General features: G+C 43.0%; 2 protein-coding genes across 4 annotated transcripts in view; one reads left to right on the top strand and one right to left on the bottom strand.

Moving 5' to 3' along the window:
• The first annotated feature begins 4,275 nt into the window (after window positions 1-4,275).
• Window positions 4,276-15,077, top strand: Coch (cochlin). Of its 3 annotated transcripts, XM_040743128.1 has the most exons (12): window positions 4,276-4,337; window positions 4,540-4,592; window positions 4,665-4,721; window positions 6,612-6,768; window positions 7,732-7,865; window positions 8,281-8,343; window positions 9,264-9,308; window positions 9,400-9,547; window positions 11,402-11,505; window positions 12,204-12,430; window positions 12,774-13,290; window positions 14,202-15,077. In XM_040743128.1, the coding sequence occupies exons 2-12, from the start codon at window positions 4,559-4,561 to the stop codon at window positions 14,375-14,377; spliced, it is 1,662 nt and encodes a 553-aa protein (XP_040599062.1). In that variant the 5' UTR covers window positions 4,276-4,337; window positions 4,540-4,558; the 3' UTR covers window positions 14,378-15,077. The 3 variants fall into 3 exon arrangements, with proteins under 3 accessions (XP_040599062.1, XP_040599061.1, XP_040599060.1); XM_040743126.1 differs by lacking the exon at window positions 4,276-4,337 and having other exon boundaries at window positions 4,382-4,592; XM_040743127.1 differs by lacking the exons at window positions 4,276-4,337; window positions 8,281-8,343 and having other exon boundaries at window positions 4,380-4,592.
• Window positions 15,078-17,729: 2,652 nt separating this feature from the next.
• Strn3 (striatin 3) overlaps window positions 17,730-22,169 on the bottom strand; it is an 81,945-nt gene continuing 77,505 nt past the window's right edge. The window contains 2 exon segments of the mRNA XM_040743121.1: window positions 17,730-19,365; window positions 19,446-19,532. Coding sequence (XP_040599055.1) covers window positions 19,196-19,365; window positions 19,446-19,532 — 257 coding nt within the window. The 3' untranslated portion in view covers window positions 17,730-19,195.

Here is a 22,169-nt window from a genome sequence, read left to right as displayed (position 1 = left end):
TGCGGCTCTGGAACCAGGCTGGCTGGAAGGTTTCTCTTTACAAAGAGTGTTTTTAAAAAAAGAGCAAAGGGGGAATAAATACATGCATAGGTTGTATTCACCTGCTTTCTCTACTCTCTCAAAGTCCAAACTCTGGAAATTAAGGCAACCAAGATAGTCGTCCACAGCCATACTGACAGGACAACCTGAGCTAGATTATCTCTAATTGAGGTTCTTTCCTGGGGTGTTTTAAGTAGGAGCAGGTTGACAGTTAAAAGTAGCCAACACTGGAATGTAAAAAATAAATTAATAAAAAAGCAAAAAAAAAAAATAGTAGCCAACGCATCATGTGAGGCTTTTGTTTTTCATAAATCCACTTAGAAACTATTGTTTGGCCTGGCTGTTTAGAATATGAAGGTGGGTCTAATGGCACAGCCAGTGTGTCTTAACTGGCTATTTTCCAACTCCTAGGAAACAGCATAGCCCCTGATACCCACATTTTGGGTGAGCAGTCTTGTATGCACAGTCACAAAGTATGGCTAGTGGGAAGCTGTCTTCAGTAGCTGATCTAAATCCTTTCACTTTGTAAGAGAAGAAACTGAGGCTTGGTGGTTACAGGACCATCTCTGGATCAGTTTTCTATTTTTAGTGTTCTAGTGCTGGGCTTGAACGTAGGGCTTTTTCTGTGTACCAGACATGGAATGGAATCTACCACTGACTTGTAGACCTTGACCACAAATCACCTTCTAATTTTCACTCCTAAGAGACTCTGAGCATTTATTCTGCTGCTAGTCATCATTAGAGCCCAAAGTGTGCTATAGGCACTTGCTTAGTAGAAGATATTAACAACAACAACAAAAATAATCAGGAAAACTAGATACAGAAAAATTGATACACCACTGTTGATTCAAAAATGGGTTGGGGACCCAGGTTATTTCCATGTATCTATTCAGCCATAGCAATGGGTGGGACACTTTAGGACAGTCTGATACCACCTAAAAGGGAGCATAATCGCTTCTGGAGCATCACAATAGAAGTCAGGATAAAGTAGGCGTTGTACTTAGTAACCATTTACAGAGCTTTGGTGGCACACAAGTTGGTACAGGACTGATAAAGTCCTGGGAAATAAAAAAAAAAAAGCAAGACCTTGGGGTCCATACTCACAGTCAATAAATAACAATCAGATAATAAATAAATATGAAAAACTAAATACCAACAGCCAAAATGTCACCAATCCAGAAAACATTGCCTTCAATGGGTGAGAAACCAAGAGAAGGGAGACTAGAAACCAAAGGTTGAGTTGAAGCAAACACAACCAGGCAACTACACTGTTCCAAAATGCATGCATGACCACCAGCAGCATCCAAACATCTGAAGCCACGCAGACCAACGGTGTCAAGAGACAGCGCGTGTCCCCTCAGCAACGCGGCCCGCTCTACACAAAGTCAGACATGGAACCAGACACAGAGGACACACCCTCAGCAAAAGCTATTTTGGGGGAGACTGGGGTGGCCTCCGGGGCCTCATTCCGGCCCACGTGTGTTCTAACAGCACATCGCACCCCCAAAACTGACAAGAACTTCTGAAGCTCAGTGTCCAACCTTTCTGCTCGACATTGTTGTCATAAGGAATTGATTTATTTTATTTATGGCCGTGGGTGTGGGTGAGTGTGCAAGTGAAGGTGGCCATCTTTGGAGGTCAGAGGTCTACGCAGTCGCTCCCTCCACCTTTTTGTGGGTCACCTAGGATCAAACTCTGGTGGCCAGGCTTGCATAGCCATCGCCCTTCCATGCTGAGCCACCTCACCAGCCCTGGGCAGTGTTTCTAAACAACCACCCATGTTTCACCAGGGAATAGAGCCGGCACGTAGAAATAGAATCTCAGTGGAAAACTGGAAAGTCAATGAAGAATTAGAATTACTAATTTCTTTGCTAACTTTGAACTAAGTGTTTTGTGACTTAGGTCTTGCAGTAGAATCATCTGAAGATGTTTTGAAAGGCTCAAGGCTCTGGCCCCATCCCAGACCAACAGGATTGGAACCTCTAGGGGGAAGGGAGACCCAGGCTCCCAGCACAGATGAGTGTCCCCAGGTGGTCCCAACTGTAATCCAGTTCTCCGTTAGAGCAAGAGAAACTAACAATCCTGGGAGTTCAATGCTCTGAAATGTCACCCAACTGAATACAAATATGTAATTTTGACAATTTGTCTTGTCTGTTCAGTCAAATGAATCAGATCTGGCCCGCCCTTGTCTTGGCTATTTCTGAAGGCAGGCCTCTTAAATCACATATTTTCCCTCCATGCACTTATGTCAAACATGAAAAACAAACTAACTGAGGAAAAGAAATTTCACCCTGACTCCTCCACACTCCTTGGTTGCTCTTTCCAAAAGAATAAAAATAAATAAAGACTAACTTCTTTTAAATGTTTCAAAACAAAATAATTAAAATGCCTGGGTAAATAACCATGAAACTTAATGAGCTATTTCCTCTGTTTTTTAAGTCACAGACTCAGGATCTATCATGGAAATAGCTGCACAATTTTGATTCTGTCAAATCACTGTGGAATGGCACCAGGGATTGTGCCCTGCGAGGCTCTGCCTACACCCCTTCAGCCATGTGAGTCTCAGTCACCTGAGTTTCTGCCTGGCAACTAATTATCTAAGACCATGACAGTTTTCCAGCCTGACTGGAGGAGTCTATCCCACCCTGGTGAAGGACAATCGCCAAAATGACAGTTTGAATTGTCTGCATCTTTCTCCCAAGGAAAACGTCAGGGGTGGTTAAGTAGACTTCTAAGAGGAGCACAACTCTCTCATGGAAGGGATCAAATCTTTCAAGAAGCCACAAAAAAGAAATAGCCAGAACTTTCCAATCCACAAATCAAGCAATTTTTGTCTCTTTCTTCTCAGAAGATGCACGGGTAGTAAGAGGAATTAAACTATTAGTCCCTGGCTGCCTGATGAAAATGCCAAGGCATTCTGCCCGCTGTCCCGCTGATGGAGGAGTGCTTGACACACTCCAGCAAAGATGCTTTTAACACATGCCCTTGTGTAGGACTCCACCTATATAAACATCCATAAAAGACGAGGTTTATCAGTGGTTGCTGAGGGTGGCCGTGGGGAAAGGGCCTGCCTGCCAATCACCAGGAAGCATCATTTTGGAAGTGATGTAATGTTCTAAAATTGGACTAGGATGAAGATCATAAACTTACTAGTTGTCACCAAATCCTGTTCTTCAAATGGATGGATTCTATGACGTAAATTACAACGAAATAAAACTAGTTTTAAAACAGGTATTTCAGCCAGGTGCATATGAGGCAGGAGAATTGTGAATTCAAGGTAATCGTGACTGCAGTAAAACCATGTCTCAAAAAAAAGTGCTAGAGTAAGCGCTGTCCAGATATGGGGCTGCTCAGCTACCTTGTAGGTCATGGTCTGTCACTAACATTCCCTGAGTTCTGCCTTTCTCCATGCCCACGATGAAAAGTGACTGTAGTAGAATTGGTGGTGGCACACACACACACAGAGAGAGAGAGAGAGAGAGAGAGAGAGAGAGAGAGAGAGAGAGAGAGAGAGAGAGAGAGAGAGAGAGAGAGAGAGAACCAAATATAAAGTTCTGTGTAATCACCAGGTCTGAGACTGGAAAGACAAACAAGGAGGAATCTTTCCTGTTCTAGACAAAAGAGGAAGAAAATGGAAACTGGAAATATTGTCTGGAGGTTAGGGCCATTCTACAGTGCTCCTATCCTTTACAACAAACGAAAACGGTTTTCTAGCAGAAAAGAAGTCCAGAGGCCGAGCCCCTAAAGAGTCATGGGACAAGTTTCCCATCACAACATTCATCAGATGCCGGTTGGTTTTACTTTAAAAAGTAGGCACTGTTCCCACGGGGCGCGAAGTTGGGGAGTTTTGCTCTCAGGCCCTGGTGTTAGGCTGCTCTGCACCCCGCTGTGACTGTGCAGAGGGACCCTTCAATCCCTCTGGACAGTCACCCACTACCGACCTGGTTCAGTACCCTACACGACCTGTGCGTCCCTAGGAGCGTCCCCAGGCACGCTCCGATGCCCCTCACCCAATCCCGGGACACCACGGGCGACCTTCACACCTCCCCAGGGGACCCCCACACCGCAGGGAGAGGCGCCAGCGAGCTAGCCTCTCCCGGGGGGGGGTATCGGGGACCGAGGGCGGAGCTGGCCGGCCACCGCCCTACGGGGGGGGGGGGACCCGGGACCGCTCCCAGCCCCCGCCCGTGTCACACACACCCCCCCCCCCGCACAGTGCTCATGCGCGCCGCGCGCCTTTATAGAGCTGCGGAGCCGCGTTTACCGCACTCGGGTGCAGCCGGGCGGATCCCACGCAGGTGCGGGACTCGGGATGGCGCGCGGAGTGTGTCCCTGTCTATTTGTGCGTCCTGGCGTCCCCCACGCACATATGAGATGGCACAGCGTGCCCGGGGCTGCTCGATCTGCAGCGGCCGGGCTCTCCCGCCTTCGCCTGCTCCCGAGGAGCCCGGGGGCCCTGGGGTCTCCGGCGAGCCTCGCTAACGCCTCGCTCTCCCGCAGGTCCGCGCAGACCCCCGCCATGCCCGCGCCCAGGATCCCCGCTCTCTGCCTCGGTGGGTACGCGCCGTCGCCGCCGCGCCCCCGCGGGCGGCGGCTGCAGCCACCTAGCTGTCCTTTCTCCGCAGGTGCGTGTCTGCTGCTGCTGCTGCTGCTGCCCCGGCTCGCGCGCGCCGACGGAGCAGGTGAGTTGGATGCCGGAGGAGGAGGGAGGGAGGGAGGGAGGACAGAGACTGTCCGCGCAGGCTGAGGACCTACCTGGGAGGGATGGAGAGGCGGAGAGGCGCCCGCACCCATGTCCAGCGCACACCTCGTGCTTACCTCTTTCCCCATGCCAGAGTCCCCCGGGGTCCGACCGGGTCCCTGGCGCACGACACCAAGCTCCAGGACCACTAGTCCCGAGTTACTGGGCTGGGGAAAATCCTTAGGTCCCAGCCCACAGATGGGGCGGCTCACGTCCCTGTCTCATCTAGTCCGATCACCTTGCTGTGCGTTTGCACCATTGGCGGTTCTTACCGCTCACTGGAAACCTCAACAGAGTTTGCACCACGTGTAGAAGTCCGAGAACCGGTGTGTGGGTTGGTGTCTTTTCGGCGATGTAAGGGATTAGTTGCGTCTCTAAAAAAAAGGCAATCTGTCGTTTGCTTTTCTTGAAAGTAGAAACGGTAAGTACCGCACCTGGCTGCCGCGTTCACATTTTGCACAGAGAAGTCAGGGTTAGCAGCTCTAGACAGACTAGGTCCAAGATTCCAGTGTCGCCGCCGACCCCCTCCCCCAGGTCGCTGAACACGGGAAAGATTGGGGTTATTTAATAGAGGCGCTGGAATTCTATTTGGAGTTAGGAGTTTAACTAAGATGAGAAATTGGTATTACACCTGGCGTCGGCCGCTTTCTTCCATGGTTCAGGTAGCAGCGCAGACAGGGGTCCTTGGCAGAGGCAAATGACTCAGCTTGCAAAACTATCCCATCTAGCCGAATGAAGGAGATGTTGCCTCTCCCCGCTCCCCCCCCCACTTTGGAAAAATCGTACTTAATAACCTTAATCTCGATTTAGTCAACAGTAAATTGACGTGTTACCATGGGGGGGGGGTGTTGTCATTTGACAAATTAACACCTTTCATAGTAACTTTGCTTGAGGTGGTGTCATTGTAGCCCAGGCTGGGCTGGAACTCAGTGTAACCCACTCTAGCCTCAAAGTCAAGGCAATCTTCCTACCGCGGCTCCCTGAGTGCCAGAGCCACTCGGGGGCCAAAGCGCCTTTCTGGGGGTATTGAGGAGCAGACTGATTGTAAAACGAGCATGTTAGCAGCACTTTCTGAAGTGTTTGCTGCCTTCCGTGTCCCTTTGGACGGATCTGGAGGAGATACAGTCAGATGCAAGTACTGAGTTAACATCCTGGTGTCTATCCTTTGGGAGCTGTGGAGTGCTCCTTAGGCTAATTAACTCTCTAGCTTTCATTTCCTCATTTGTAAAATGTGACACTAAATAACATTCTGTAGGTCCAGGCACCAGTTAACTGATTGGCTTCTGTGAATGTGAGATTTTAAGGCTCTGGTTGTATCAGGCAACCAGGCTAAACAGACCCCCCTGGAAAGAGTAGCTTCAAGACTTTTGCCTGTGTATGTAAAGACCCCACACCAAGGCTCAATCCATATTTACTGTCATCATAAACAACTGTCAACAGTTTCATCACAATTGAGAATTTTGTACTTCTAGAATAAGGACTAGGTCAATGATTGACACTGTTTTCTCATTGATGTACTTTGTTACATTTTCCAAATTGACTAAAAACTGGGAATATTGTCTGTCACATTAGACATCTGTAGTAACCCGGCCCTAGATTAAATTCAAAATCCCTTTTGATTTGCCAACATCTAAAAAGGTGTTAACATTTAAATCAGTATTTTGACAGAAGTGTAGAAATTAGGGGAGTAAAAATAATCCCACATCCCGCTTTTCCTGCAACACCCCTCAAAAGAGTCTTCGGAGCCCTAACGCAGCAATTCATTTCTCCTCAACACCCCTCAAAAGAGCCTTCGGAGCCCTTACGCAGGCAGCAATTCTTTTCTCCTCAGTTCCCATCGCCATCACCTGCTTTACCAGAGGCCTGGATATCCGAAAAGAGAAAGCAGACGTTCTCTGCCCAGGAGGCTGCTCTCTTGAGGACTTTTCTGTGTTTGGGAACATAGTCTATGCTTCAGTATCCAGCATATGTGGGGCTGCTGTCCATAGGTAAGCTGGAACATGTGGGGAGGGCCGTGTGGGCGGGCAGTGGCACCAGCGTAGTTAGTTCCTTCCCCATTTAGCTCTTTGGACCCCTTTTCTACCTGCTTGCTTCTTTTTAGTGCCAATTTTGGCCATAGAATGTAGGTACATTTTTAAGGTTTTCCTGTGCATACTTGCATCACCGAATGTATAAGGGAAGCTTTCTGACAATGAGCAGATTGCATTAGTATTTTTAAAATATTGTGTGTGTGTGTGTGTGCATGCTATAACTGTTTGGGTGTCCTTGGAGGACAGATGAGGGTGTTGGATCCCTTGGAGCTGGAGTTACACATGGTTGTGAGCCACCTTATGGTGCTAGGAGCTAGGAACTGAGCTTGGGGCCTCTGCAGAGCAGCAAGTGCTCTTAAACACTGAGCTATTTCTCCAGCCCTGTATAGGTGCCCGGTGGCTACATTCCTATGACTGTAAAACATTCCTCATTGTGTTGTGTATTATGGGGGTTTTATACTACACGAGGCATTTTTTTTATTTCCATCACGTCTTAAAGTAGACACAGCTTAGGTCTGTTTTTCGCATGAGGAGACTGAACTCAGGCTGTCAAATATCTTACTTATTTGTCATAAGTCAATGCCGCCCATCCTACAGTAAAAGAGCAAGTGTGATTTTTTTTTAAGTACAGTCCGAGGGCACATGCAGTTAATTAAGAAAACTGGCACCTTTTTTTTTATTAATTCTGAATGTCTGAAATGTAAGAAACAGGGCATCGGGGTGTTCTTAGCATCACTTTAGAAAGTGTGACAGCACCAAGTCCTTTGTCTAGATATTTCTGTTACTGTATACATGAGTCTTAAAAGGCCAGCAGAAGCATCCTGAGGCAGCTTTTCCACCCAGCTATTTTCTCGACCAATCAGAGCAACAGATAGCACAAGACAGTTGGATAGTGTCTCAGCTGTGACTCTTGCATTGCAGGGGAGTGATTGACACCTCAGGGGGACCTGTGCGTGTCTATAGCCTTCCTGGTCGAGAGAACTATTCCTCAGTAGATGCCAATGGCATCCAGTCTCAGACGCTTTCCAGATGGCCTGCTTCCTTCGCGGTGACCAGTAGGTACAATTCCATTACTATCAGCGGTGCACAAACACTCCCACATGCCCCCCCCAAGGGTTTCCGGCTTTCCTTAGCCCAGCCTTTTTAATTCTGATGGGAAACCTTGTAGTTAAGAAGTCAGCTATGGGACAGAGTCACCCAAATTTGGGGGGGGGCAGTAAAAATCTCACTTCAGTGGAAACCGTGCCTAGATACTTAGCAAGTAACAAACTGTCAAACCAGTGAATTCAGGTTTGGGTGGTGTTTTCAAATACATCAAGAATGCATTTTAGTTCTCCGAACCTGATGGTCAGTGTGATGTTCATACCTGAGTCACCATTCCCCACTTAGTCATCATGTAGACCTTAAGATTCGTAATGCTCTGATGGCAGAGAAGGCAAGAGAAAAACAATAAACTTCTCATTTCAACAGAAGGCAAAAGCAGTGCCCAGGAAGCCACGGGACGGGCAGTGTCCACAGCCCATCCACCTGCAGGTACGAAGCACCGGCCGATCCCTTGTTGCCTGGCACACAATCTGGAGTTAGAAAGTTGCTGGTAGACCTTTCCTTCAGAACACTAATATTAAAGGCATCTGCCTCCTGCTGACTGGGGTGTTTTGGATGGAAGCGTTCTACTTTGTAGTTCACATTTCTTCTCTATTATAAACCTACCTCATCCAGCCTCAGGAAGTCCTTTGTATCCCTCCCTGACTTGGTGGACCCTGCGTAGAAATTGTCAAGGACTTCTTTCCAGCTCTTTGCTTCAATAGTCCACTTAGTTTCTGCACTGTCAGGTGACTAGAAGAAATCAGTACGTGTCTGCTTTTGTGTGTGTGTGTGTGTGTGTGTGTGTGTGTGTGTGTGTGTACCTAGGGATCTCTTTTTTTTCCAAATGGTGGCCATTTTTATTTTATTAGAGATTGATGTGATGTGTATATGTGTGTGCTTGAATGTATTTATGTGCGTGGTGTGTGTGCAGGCAAAGGCAGGACCAGAAGAGAGAGTGGTGGGCTATTCCGGAACCCAGGTTACAGGCATTGTGACCTGAGCTGCTTGATGCGGACCCTGGGAATCAGTCGGCTCTTCTGCAAGAGCAGTAAGCACTGTTGCCTGCCTCTGTGCCTCTGGCCCCTACCATTTTAAAGTCAAAGAAATGAAGAGAGTGGCTGTGTCCTCCCACTGTTGCTTCAGCTGTGGGTTTAGCTGTCAAAACCTTGGGTATACACATACCAAATGCATCGGCCCGCCACAACTCTGTAGTGTTCCTCTGCGGGGGCATTGCTTTTCCAGTCCGGAAGCCCGTGAAATGAACTTAAAAGGCCTTTTTAAGAATGGCACTCCTTGCCACAGGCTCACTCTGGTGGAAGTTCCTGCTGTGTAAGCAGTCTTGTTGTCAAGAGCTTCCTTTGTTTCAGGTAAACGACTAAAGAAAACACCAGAGAAGAAGACTGGCAATAAAGGTAAACTAAGTGTGGGGGTGGAGGGGGTGGGGGGTGGCATTTCCTCCAGCTGCTCTTGAGACAAACGAAGCCCTTCTTCGGCTCTCTGCAGACTGTAAGGCAGACATTGCCTTTCTGATCGATGGAAGCTTTAATATAGGGCAGCGCCGATTTAATTTACAGAAGAATTTCGTTGGGAAAGTGGCGCTAATGCTGGGAATTGGGACAGAAGGACCACACGTAGGCCTCGTGCAAGCCAGGTACCAACTTCAATAAAGTGGGAGATTATGGGTGTCGTGAACGATGACTTCTTACCAAGCTGTAATAGTAACTTCAATTAAACATATTTGAAGTTTGGACAAACTGGAATCCCAAACTATAAATTCAGGATTTAAGAAAGTCTATGCAAAACCAGGCATGGTGATGCATGCCTTTAATCCCAGTATTCAGTGAGCAGAGGCAGGCAATAACCTATCAGCTTTGTACCCACCTCTGTGAGTTCAATGCTAACCTGGTCTATACAGCAAATAGGCCAGCTAGGGTTGCATAGAGTGAGACCTGATCTTCAGGGGGAAAAAAATCTCTTGAAGCACTTGCATGCACGTGCAATGTTCACAAGTCTCCACACTGCAAACAACAACAAAAGATTGTCTGGTTAGTCTGTGTAGGTCTGAGTGCTCCTTTGGCGTAAAAGGACTTATTAGAGAACAGTACACTGTAGGAGAGTCAGAAAGGGTGTTTAATGGCCTGGAAGCCTTACACAAACACCCTTTCTCTGCTTCTCTTAGTTCTTGAGTTTTCTTTTCTGGAGGAAAAGCAGTAAGATCTCTGTTCCCTTTTTTGTTTTTGTTTTTTGAGACAGCGTTTCTCTGTGTGGCTTTGGAGCCTGTCCTGGCACTCGATCTGTAGACCAGGATGGCCTCAAACTCACAGAGATCTATCTGCCTCTCCTCCCAAGTGCTGGAATCAAAGGCGTGCGCCACCACCACCCGGGCTCTGGTCCCATTCTTTACTCTGCCAATATACCCTTCCTTTTTTTAAGCCTTTCCATGTTCCTTCATTGGAGATCCAAATCGTGACTGTCACCACTACAGTTGGTGGCATGAGCCTAGGGAGAGTGAAGCCTAAAAGTGAGGCAGACTAAAGTCTCATGCATTAGCCAACTTTATTCAGGGCATCAGACAGTTTATACCCTGAGGGCACTGAGGGTTAAGCAAGGTCATGTGAGCAAAGCTCACTGGAGTTTAGGCTGTATAGAGTCATAAAGGCTAAGATCACATTAACTTAGGCTGTGTACAGTCACAGGACAGCTCATGCTTGCAAACCTCATTCCGGATAATGGGTAAGATAACAGGTGGTCTAAAGTAAACCCACTCCCATTACTACAGCTGGGAGGGCACAAGAGCACATTCTAAGAACCCATGTAATGGGAACAGAGGTCACAGGACTCTTAGGCGTTTTCTCATGAGCTCTCAGAAATCATCTCACTCAACGTCATTCATGGACAATGTTCTGACACATACCGGAATCTACTTCATTCCTGTAAGAATGACATTGGTGGGTTTTAGCATTGTAATGATGTTCAGAGATCCGCCTGCCTGTGCTTCCCGAGTGCTAGGATTAAAGGCGTGCGCCAGCATGTCTGTCTTAGGTCCTGATACATTTTTCTAAGTGTCTTGATTATTGTAGCTTTACTGAATATTTCAACAGTCCCTGAGGCCATTCTCCTATAGGACTTTTTCTTCTCATATTAGTTTGCTTTGACTAATTTATTCCTATGCTTTTTTTTTCAAAATGATAACTTCACTAACATATATACTCAAGCTTTTCTGCTTTAGGAAGCACAAGGATAAAGGGCTCATATTTAAACAGAACAGAATGACCTTTGCATCATTAACAATGTAAAAATAAGATGGCTCGAGTTAAGTCAGAATCTGAATAGTTGAAAGTGGCTACAAACTGAAAAACCATGAAATCAGATTGTGATCCAGAATGTCACCAGGAATGTTGAATTGAACCCGCAGGTGTGCGGGGATAAAGTCTTCTCTTCTTGTCACGCTGCTTATTTTGTTCTTCCTAAAACCTTTTTTTTTGTTTGTTTTTCATTTTTATAGTGAACATCCTAAAATAGAATTTTACTTGAAAAACTTTACTTCAGCCAAAGATGTCTTGTTTGCCATCAAAGAAGTAGGTTTCCGCGGGGGTAACTCCAACACAGGTAAGCAGGCACACTGCCTGAGATCAGAACTGAAAGCAGTGTTGTACCATTCAGGAACCCCATTTCCTGTGAGCACTGGTGTTGGTGAGATTCACACCTAACAACTGTCTAGAGTAGAAAATATACCAGTAGGTTGGCTGGTGATTATTTTTTGTTTGTTTCAAGACATGGTTTCTCTACATAGCCTTGGTTGTCTTGGAACTAACTCACTCTTAAACTCAGAAATCCATCCAAATGCTGCTCATTTGCTCCTGTTTTTAGGAAAAGCCTTGAAGCACACTCCTCTACCTCCCGGGTGCTGGGGTTAAAGTCAGGCACCACCACTGCTGGTGCTGATAATTCTTAAACAAAACAAAAAACCCTACAGCATTGTGAACTTTAGGAAAGTACCTGTTTCTAAGCAAAGATGTGAAGGAAGATGGGGCCAACTTTGGAAGGCTCCTCATTCCCTAGTTGACCTCACAGGCCTGTAGAGGAAAGTGCACACAGGAGGGGACTTCTGGGGGGTAGGGATGGTGGAGAAGTTGTGTAGGTTGTGAAGATCAAAATCAGGCCTGGAGGATAATTAAACTTTCCCATTTCATATATTTTTAATTGAACTCCTTAATTTACATTATTAAATTTAATGGCATTGTTACCCAGAAATAGAGATGTAACTTGAACCATGACAAACGTTGCTCATTTGCTTCTGTTTTTAGGAAAAGCCTTGAAGCACACTGCTCAGAAATTCTTTACGGCCGACACAGGTGTGAGAAAAGGGATACCAAAAGTGGTGGTGGTGTTTATTGACGGCTGGCCTTCTGATGACATTGAGGAAGCAGGCATTGTGGCCAGAGAGTTTGGTGTCAATGTATTTATAGTTTCTGTGGCCAAGCCCATCCCCGAAGAACTGGGGATGGTTCAGGATGTTGCATTTGTTGACAAGGTAAGGTGTGAGGGCTAGTTCCTGTTAATGGGTGGGAGTGGCTCACTTCGGGACCTCTTAAACTTAGTACTGATAAGCCCATAACTAAATTAACAAACGTATAATATTTGATGTTTCAAGTGAGCCTAGATGAGCAGACCTGTAGTCCCAGCTACTCAGTGAGGCTGAGGTAACAGGATTACAAGTCCAGGGCCAGCCTATGCAACTAAGACGACTATCTCAAAAGAAAAGGAGCAATTGTGCTGAGGGTACATGCGTAAGGTTCTAGGTATCTCCAGTACCAGTTTGCAAAATATTAAACTTTGGTTTTTTTTTGGGGGGGTATCTTGTCTTCCCCCATTAGGCTGTGTGTCGGAATAATGGCTTCTTCTCTTACCACATGCCCAACTGGTTTGGCACGACAAAATATGTAAAGCCTCTGGTGCAGAAGCTCTGCACTCATGAGCAGATGATGTGCAGCAAGACCTGTTACAACTCAGTGAATATCGCCTTCCTAATTGATGGCTCCAGCAGTGTTGGGGACAGCAATTTCCGTCTCATGCTGGAGTTTGTTTCTAACATAGCCAAGACATTTGAAATCTCAGACATTGGAGCCAAGATAGCTGCCGTACAGTTCACTTACGACCAGCGCACAGAGTTCAGTTTCACCGACTATAACACCAAAGAGAATGTCCTAGCTGTCCTAGGGAACATACGCTACATGAGTGGAGGGACAGCTACTGGTGATGCCATTTCCTTTACTGTTAGGAATGTATTTGGCCCCATAAGGGAGAGCCCCAACAAAAACTTCCTGGTGATTGTCACAGATGGACAGTCCTATGATGATGTCCGAGGCCCTGCTGCAGCTGCCCATGATGCAGGTAAGACGGTTGTCCTTTGTGTTAGGGATAAGAAAGAGGTCTGGTGAATTCTTAGTCAATATAGACTCAGGTATTTCTCTGGAGAGGATCCTTGTAGTGAGAACTATTCTACAAGTTTTAGTCTCAGTGATTGAACTGAAATTCTTCCAAGCTTCATTGACATCCTCTCTGGGAGTTTTTTTGTTTAGTATTAAAGACTAGCAATTTAAGATTATGAGCATTTATCCTGTGTGTATGTGTGCCACGAGTGTACCTGGTGTCCATGAAGATCAGAAGAGGGCATCGGATCCCCTGAAACTGGGGTTGGATGGTTGTGACCTGGTCTTGTGCAAGAGTAACAGATGTTCTTAAATGCTGAGCCATCTCTCTAGCTCCTAGACTTAGAATTTTTGGTTATTAGATTTGTCGCTATAGCTTCAAAGACTGAAGTAGAGGGAACGGAATTATCACTAGCTCCATTCCTTGGACAATGCAAATGTCCCCATTTATGTATCTTTTTATGCCAGTCTCAATTTAAACTGCTTATTAGGCCCCCACAACATGTGAATGTGACAGTAGCAGTAAGTCTTTTCTCACTCACTGCCAACCACATATGCTGGTTGTAGGATCTTCACAGATAGATCAGCTGGAGGGTGTCCTGTTCCCGCTTACTCCATGAATTGTTTTTAATGAATGACCCTTTTGGTATTTTCAAGTTATTTATATTAAGTTGCTTATGGTAAAGCTTTGGTTCTGACCAATTATTTTTGCCATATCCAAAAAGACTGTATTCTGCCTAGAAAATTTTGCACAGATTCTACTTAAATTGTTAAACAGTTTTGTCTGCAGCTATGTATTAATGTATGGAATATGTAACTTTATATGTAAGCCAGACCTATTTTTTATTTCACTTAAAACTATTTCCATTGTAGGTATCACCATCTTCTCTGTTGGTGTGGCCTGGGCACCTCTAGATGACCTGAAAGATATGGCCTCTAAACCCAAGGAGTCACATGCTTTCTTTACCAGAGAGTTCACCGGATTAGAGCCAATTGTCTCTGATGTCATTAGAGGCATTTGTAGAGATTTCTTAGAATCCCAGCAGTAACTGTGATATTCTGACAACTGAAGGATTAAGTACAAGGAGATCTATATGCAAACTGTATTTTCTATACCTAAGTAACTTTATAGCTTACCAGGATCAGTAAATACATCAACAGCTGAGCATTCATTTGAATGCCCCTAAATTAGATTGGCTGAGCCTTGATAACCAGGGTCCTTAGAAACTCAGGAAAGAGACGTCATGACTTAAATTTGCAGAGTTCAAACATGCAAACTCAAAGTGGCTATGTAAGTTCCACAACTCAATAAAGAACCTGACACTTAGACACAAGCACTGCCCTTCTTTAATCACTCCGGATTGACTGTGCGAGGAAAGCAAAGCAGTTTTTAAATATAGATCATGTTGACCCATGCGGATGTTTTCTTAAAAGCAGCCAACAACAGACAGCTGTTACTTCATGTACTAGACATAACTACAAATTATATGGAACCATGTATCAAGCTTCTTCTGTAGTGTGTTTTCACAACTAATTGTTGAAAATACCACATTGAGTAAAGATAGGATTGCCTGGTATTTTTCTATTTATATCCTTAATCTTATGTGTATAGACAGGCATGTACTCCAAGGACTGAAAAAATGTTTAAGCAGATAAAGTTTTTGAAAAAAGATGTTTCAAGTATTGTAACAGGAAAAATACATGGTATAATAGCTTGGCTATGTCAACAATAAAACTGGTAGTGACTTACTACATGCCTACTTATTAGCACATTTTTCTTCTTCCTATAATATGACACAAATTCTACTCTTGCTTAATTTACCAATCTAAATTAAGTCATGCAATATTCCATTCAATTACATGCTAAAGGCCTATTGCAGACAGCATCAGTCATTACCAGGTTAGCCACTAGGACATGTTTTTGAGTACCCGCTTCAAGAGAAATGTAACCAGTATCATTTTAAACACTTAAATCACATTTGTGAAGTCGCTATCAAGGAGAATATCAAACCCACTTAGTGCAGACCAGAACCCACAGGGACTCTCCTCACAGGAATCTACCATCCCATCTTTCTTACTTTTTCTAGCCAGGTTCTGTCCTCTCCTCTACCCACCTGTGGGCCCGATTACTACTAAGGGACTTGGGAAAAGCACTGGTTGTAGACTCATGACTTAATTTTTTACATTCCAACCCCAGTTCCCCCTTTCCTTCCCTCCCACTCTCTCCACTCCCCCCTTGTCCCATCTGCTCCACAGAAGGCCTCCCATGGGAAGTCTAGTAAGTGTCCCATCATCTAGTTGAGGCAGGGCCAAGGCACCTCTCCAACCCCCACACGTCTGTGTCTAGGCTAGGCAAGGTGTCTCTCCATATAGAATGGGCTCCACTAAGTCAGTTTGTGCATTAGTGTTAGATCTTGGACCCACTGTCAGTGGCCTCATATACTGTCCCAATCACACCACTGTCACCTATATTAAGGGAGTCTAGTTTGATCCTATGCAGATTCCCCATTCGTAAAACTTGAGTCAGTGAGCTCTCACTAGCTCAGGTAAGCTGATTCTGTGGGTTTCCCCATCATGGTCTTGACTCCTTGAACAAGGAAAATCTTACCATTAAACAACTAGGCTCAATTTAACCTGACTTCTTAAGTTCTCTCCTGAGTAAATGAAACCCCAGCTTCCACTCATTAGATAAAGTCTTTCAGTTCTACAAAGGACAAAACTTTGAAGCAGCTGAGATAACCAGAGATGCTAACACTAAAACTGCCAAAAGAACAAGAGAGAAATTACAATCAAAGAAAATATTAATAACTAAGGATACACATTTATGAATTACTTTTGAGACAAGCTGGCCTTGTAAAAAAAAAAAAAAAAAAAAGCCTACCTCATCCTCTTCAATGCTGGGCTCACATACACTTTAAAACTGAGGTTTTAAAAAGTTTCTGCAGGTACATCTGAATTCCACATGCTAGCTCACTTTGTAATGTTTTGCCAGACGTTTTTGAGACAAAGCCTCACATATCCCAGGCCAACCTTGAACTGAGGATCTTCCAGGGATTAGTCATCAGAGCTACCACACCTGTGCCTGGCTTATCAGTTTGTAACTTGCAATGAGTTGAGATGTTAGTTTTCTGTTCGAAAAGGCCCGCAATGAGGAAAGTAAATACAATCATGAGATGCAATGATTAAACATCAAGAGGGGGAAAACTACACTAAAATTAAAATATCATTAAAACTTACATGACAAATCAAATTACTTTCCATAAGTCACAAATGGAAACATATAAAACAAGGCATTCTTTTTTCAACCTTTTAGTCTCTTCCTATGTTTACTATCATTAAAAAATATGAAAAATAAATATCCTATTTTAAAACTCCATCAGAGTTCTAGTATACTGTAAGACACAAATGCTTGTGCCCTGCAATAACAAACAAATCACAGTTAAATAGTTGTGCAGCGGGCTTCAAAAGGCTACCACAAATAAAACTAGCTTTGGGAAAATTTATTATTTAAAATCAAGAGTATGGAGGTAGAATATCCCTTCTTTTCATTTTTCAGCTCAGAAAACCGAACCCACTCAGTGTCCTCGGGCATGTGTGGTGCATGCATTGAGAGTGCACATGTATGCCCAGGCGTGCACGCAGAAGCCAGAGCAGGTTTCTTTCTCCAGGGCTTTCTTAAAGACTGGAGCCGGGATATGTGAGTCCTCAGTGAGCTCGTAGGACCCTCCTGTCTCTGCCCCCAAAACACCGGGTTATCTGTATGCACAGTCATGCTGTGTTTTCACATGGGTGCCAGAGATTCAGACTCAAGTCCTTACACTGCATGGCAACCACTCACTCACTGAACCATCACCCCAGACTCCAAAAGCAACAACTGCTTTTTAAATTCTGAAAAGTCTTAGTGTTTATCAGCAGCAACTGAGTTATCTGAAATTTCTCAATATATAACTTAATTTCTAAAACCAGGAATCCAAATAGAATTTTGCAAAATTTCTATAGTGCCTAATTCAATTTCACTTGCAACTTCTTTTAAGAAAGGGAGTTTTAACTCCCTTTCTTAACTTTCTAAGGACAACTTTCTACTAAGCAAAAAATGCAGTTCATTATTTGCTAACATTTTTGTGGAAACAGGTATAGCTAAATAAGACAACACTATACATATCTAAAACTCAGGGAATGAGGATGACACTGGATGCCTTAACTTACATTAATAGGATAAAAGCTACCCCAGGTGGTAAAACTACTTTGAAAAGTATTGTAACCATACTAGATTATCAGTAACTACTAGGGATATAAAAGAATAAAAATGAGGGACTAGGAAACCATCTCCATCTCCTACTTTAATTGTGGAGAGTATTGCACTTTATTATTCAACACGAAATGATGTGGCCAACAGCAATATACAGGTACACAATTTAATATTTATTATATGCATTTTATATACATTATTTTTCAACAGCTGTATGTTTGCTTTGTGGTACAATCTTAAAAATTTGCTGATTCATAGTCTGTAAAACAAAAACCTTACAAAACTCATCAAAACTCGCAAACTGATCAGAAAAGGTTTTTGGAAGACTAGAAAAAAAAACTTTATTGTCTTAATCATGCATTACACAAAGAAAATCTTTAGTTACACAATAAAATTAAGCACATCTAAAAAAATAAAACAGGGGAAACTAGTCCAATCCCAGCAGACTTCTGTATCCTGATTCAACTTTTTAAAATATCTTATATAATGGCCATATTCTTCAATTTTTTTTTAAAAACTAGATCATTTTGTTTTGGAATCATGGTAAATCAAGATAGTATCTTGGGGAAAAACACCTTGGTTTGTAACTTAACTATAAAATATTCATTTTTAGTCTATTTTAGACTGTTCAAAGAGTTCCAAAATAGATACACAGGTTCCCTTAGCACATTAATAAAAGGATATAAAGACCAACAAAAAGTGAAATAAATAATAGGCTATTAGCAAGATGGATAATCCTTGATAAATAAACTTGTAAATACAGTAAGATGTACAAAATATCACATAGTGATAGGATGTCAAGATTAGTTTTAAAGAGCTCATGTGGAGTATACTCCACAGCTTTAATACACTTAATATAGTCCTTGGTTCATGAAGACATGTAGATGAAGGTGATTTATCACCTTTATGAAGGACCTAGCTGAGCTGTATTAGGCAAAAGGAGGAAAGAAAGTGGTTATAGGTGGCAGGTTAGTGAGATCTCTGTGTTTCAGGGCTGTATAATGAGAAAAACGTCAATATGATCTTGAGCACTGTTGTGACAGGCTAAATATATAAAAAGACTTATAAAAACTAGAATTTTATCCAAACATTTTGTGCAACTAATGCTAAAATATTTTAAGTTAAATTTTCTTTTCTTTCTTTTTTCTTTTTTTTAAAGCAAAATAAGTTTAAAAGGGAATCTGTGGCATTCAAACGATAAAGGTGAGATCACTAAGAGATGAAAAAAGCTACTCTTGGAGCTTGCTTCCCCACAAGAGCACCACATTCCTAACCCTAAGGCAGCACACAGAGTCCAACAAAAAGTCCTTTTTTGTAAGATCAGACTCCACATTGGCTTGAACACCTTAAAAAAAGAAATTATGCTCAGTTCATATCCAGTATACAGCATAGATACTGGAGTCCTTTTTCTGTCCCACAAAATACAGTTAATTACAGTTAAAACTAATAAGCCTGACATAAAGATGTGATTCCCAACAACTTAAGCCTGCCCTCAATAGCTTTACCCGGGCAGATCACATGTAGTGTCATATCAGTAACCTTCCTGATGGCAGTGATGCAGACAGACCCCCTCTCTGACCAAGTAAATCTTTTTTTCCTGATGTGAGTCTATGTTGGTTCACACGAATACTTTGGCAAGGGCATCAGCTCCTGCACTGGCGATATATGCCTTTGATGGATGGAAAGCAACATCATAAATTGACTCATCCAATTTCTTCCTATGCGCTGTTATTTCTTGTACACATGTCTTACTGTCCAAATTCCATAATCTAATGGAGCAGTCATGGCCTGTAAAAGACAAGTTAAGCTTGTTACTGAGCAACACTTCTTTTATAAAGTTTATAGGTTTTACACAAGTTCAAACTTACTTCCAGACATCAGATAGATTCCATTGGGATCTACTGCTAAACTTGTAACAGCATCCAAATGAGCTACCATAGAATGGATCATTTTACCTATAAAACAAAACAGAAGATTAATGTTGAGAGGCAGAAACTAGAATACATCATCAACATAAAACAATCACCACAACACTGTTTTCAGTTTTGGAAAAATATTAACAACATTGGGAGTACACAATTCACAGTGGGCAACCACCACCACTAAAAAAGATAATCTTGCTCCCAGTATGCAACCCTTGCCCAATCCCTAGAGACTAGCCTATTCTGGATGCCTATTCGTAATGTAGCTTCTTTCACTTAACATTTTTCGAGACACATCTACTATAACTAATAGTGTAAGTAGAAAATTTAGTATTGTTATTTTTAAGACTTTGCTCCTAAGTAAAACATTCCCCACAGATTGGAGAAAACTTTGCTCACTGGACTCAGTTGTGATGATATTATTATTTATTATTATTAAAACTTTCCTGAGTATTCAGAAAGTAAAGTCAGCTATAAGCAATAGAAACCAGGCACACACCTTTAATCATAGGACTCAGGATTAAGAGACAGACGAATCTCTGCAAGTTCAAGGCCACCCAGATCTACACAAGATTAATCCAAACCTTAAGAGAAACAGCTCACACAAAGATAATCTCAGCACCTGGGATCACAGGCCTTTAATCCCAGCACTGGGGAGGCATAAGACAGGAGCAAGGTCTCAGTATGAGGCATTCATTCTTCAGTAACATTGAGAATAAGAACACCCCATTCCTATTAGAGGTAAGAGCTCCCTGGTGGCTTGCCTGCTTTCCTTCCCTGATTTTTTTTTTTTTTTTTTTTTTGTGGTCTGAGGAAAGTTGAATCTTCGAAGTTTCTGGAAGTCCCATCCCTTCTACCTTTTCTTTTCTTTTATACTTTTTAATTTATGTGAATGAATGTGTGTTTGTGTGTGTGCCCAAGGAAGGCAGAGAGGTGTCAGCTCCTGAAGATAGTTTCAGGTAGTTAAAGCTGCTTGATACAAGCACTGAGACTTGAACTCAGCTCCTTTGCCAGAACAGTATGTGTTCTTGGCCACTTAGCCATTTCTCCGATCTTTAAGTTTTCTAGAAATAGTAAACAATTGCTGGGGAAGGAGCCTCATTTCAGAAATTTCCTCCATCTGTGGACCTGCCTTTTTCCCTATTGCAGCTGATTTTTTGATCCACTACTGGTTTCTGTAAGTAACCCTCACTTATCCTCCTGTTAGTAACCTTAAAAGAGACCTTTTTGGTTCATCAAGTCAGACTTAGATACAATGACAGACAAAATAATGATTTTGGTCTGTCCTGGTTCCTTTTCTGAGGCGAATGTTCATTTGCCACAAAAGTCCAGCATGCAATAAAGTTTCACTTATTTTTATTTGTGTATGTCTGCCAACTTTAATTTTTTTAAAAGATGAAGGTGTACAAATGTTTGTCTGCATGTAGGTATGTGTGCACCAAGTAGGTACCCAATGCTTGCAAATGTCAGAAGAAAGCACTGGAAACCCTGGGAGTAGAGTTACTGGTGGTTATAAGGCACATGCTTCTGGGAGTCAAACTCGGGTCCTTGCAAGAAGAACAAGTGCTTTAAACCCCTGTGCCAACTCACCAAGTTGTAATTTAAGATAAGCTATGAATACAAAGTAGTGCAGCACACAGTTTTGGGGGAAGAATACCCTGCACTGGCAACATGGTTTGATGAAGGAAAAGCAATACTGTAACTTCATTCAATCTGGGACCATCTAGATGGCTCATGAGGTAGGCACTTGCCACCAAACATAACCACTTGAGTTTTTCAAGTTGTCCTCTGACCTCTACATGCATGTGCCCATATACACAAATATATTTTAAATAAAAAAAAATTAGGCCACGCATGATAATGCATGCCTTTAATCCCAGATCTTGGGAGGCAGAGGCAAATAGATCTCTGTGAGTTTGAGACTGGCCTGGTCTACATAGTGAGGTCCAGTCTAGGTTATGTAGAGAAACACTGTCATTAGGGAGGAAAACAAAACAAAACAACAAAAAACAAACATACAAGAAGGGGATAAAATAACAAATACTGATACTTATAAAAATCAACTCCCATTTAACCAGCACCACTAGGATGCTGATTTACAGGAAGTTCTGTAAATTTACGTCATCATCATTTGCCACAGTGCTGTCCCCTGTATGACATTTTATACTGGGATATAAAAGAGAGTTCCTTCCTTACTCCTGGGCCACAAATGTTGACCAGAACAAAAACTAGAACATAGTCAAATGTGCAAACCATAAAAAGTTGAACCATTTTTCTGGTAATACTAAACAGTTACCACTTAAGGACAAAGGGAGATGCTTCTGTTGATTTCAAGCCACAGCTGTTTATTTCTTATTAGTTCTCATTATCACTAAAGTAGACTAACAGATTAATTTTGGGAGGTGCCCATACCTCAGTAACATAAAATTCACCTAGCATAGTACAGTACTTTTAATATAAAATTTTTACTAATTCTGAGTCTTAAACAATGCATTTTCTAAAACAAATGCATCCCACTGCTTTCATCCCCTCCCCTAATTTCATGCCTCTTTTCTCTTTATTTTTAAGAATAATATAATTACATCGTTTGCAACCCTTTCCTCCCAAAACCTTCTTGGTGATTAGGGAGTGGCACTGATTTAAAGGAATTAGGAGGGGGTGACCTTACAG

This window comes from Mesocricetus auratus, unplaced genomic scaffold (assembly GCF_017639785.1).
Source record: "Mesocricetus auratus isolate SY011 unplaced genomic scaffold, BCM_Maur_2.0 Super-Scaffold_15014, whole genome shotgun sequence".
NCBI lineage: Eukaryota > Metazoa > Chordata > Mammalia > Rodentia > Cricetidae > Mesocricetus > Mesocricetus auratus.
The sequence above is the reverse complement of the archived record's forward strand: the minus strand, read 5'-3'. Positions and strand labels throughout refer to the sequence as shown.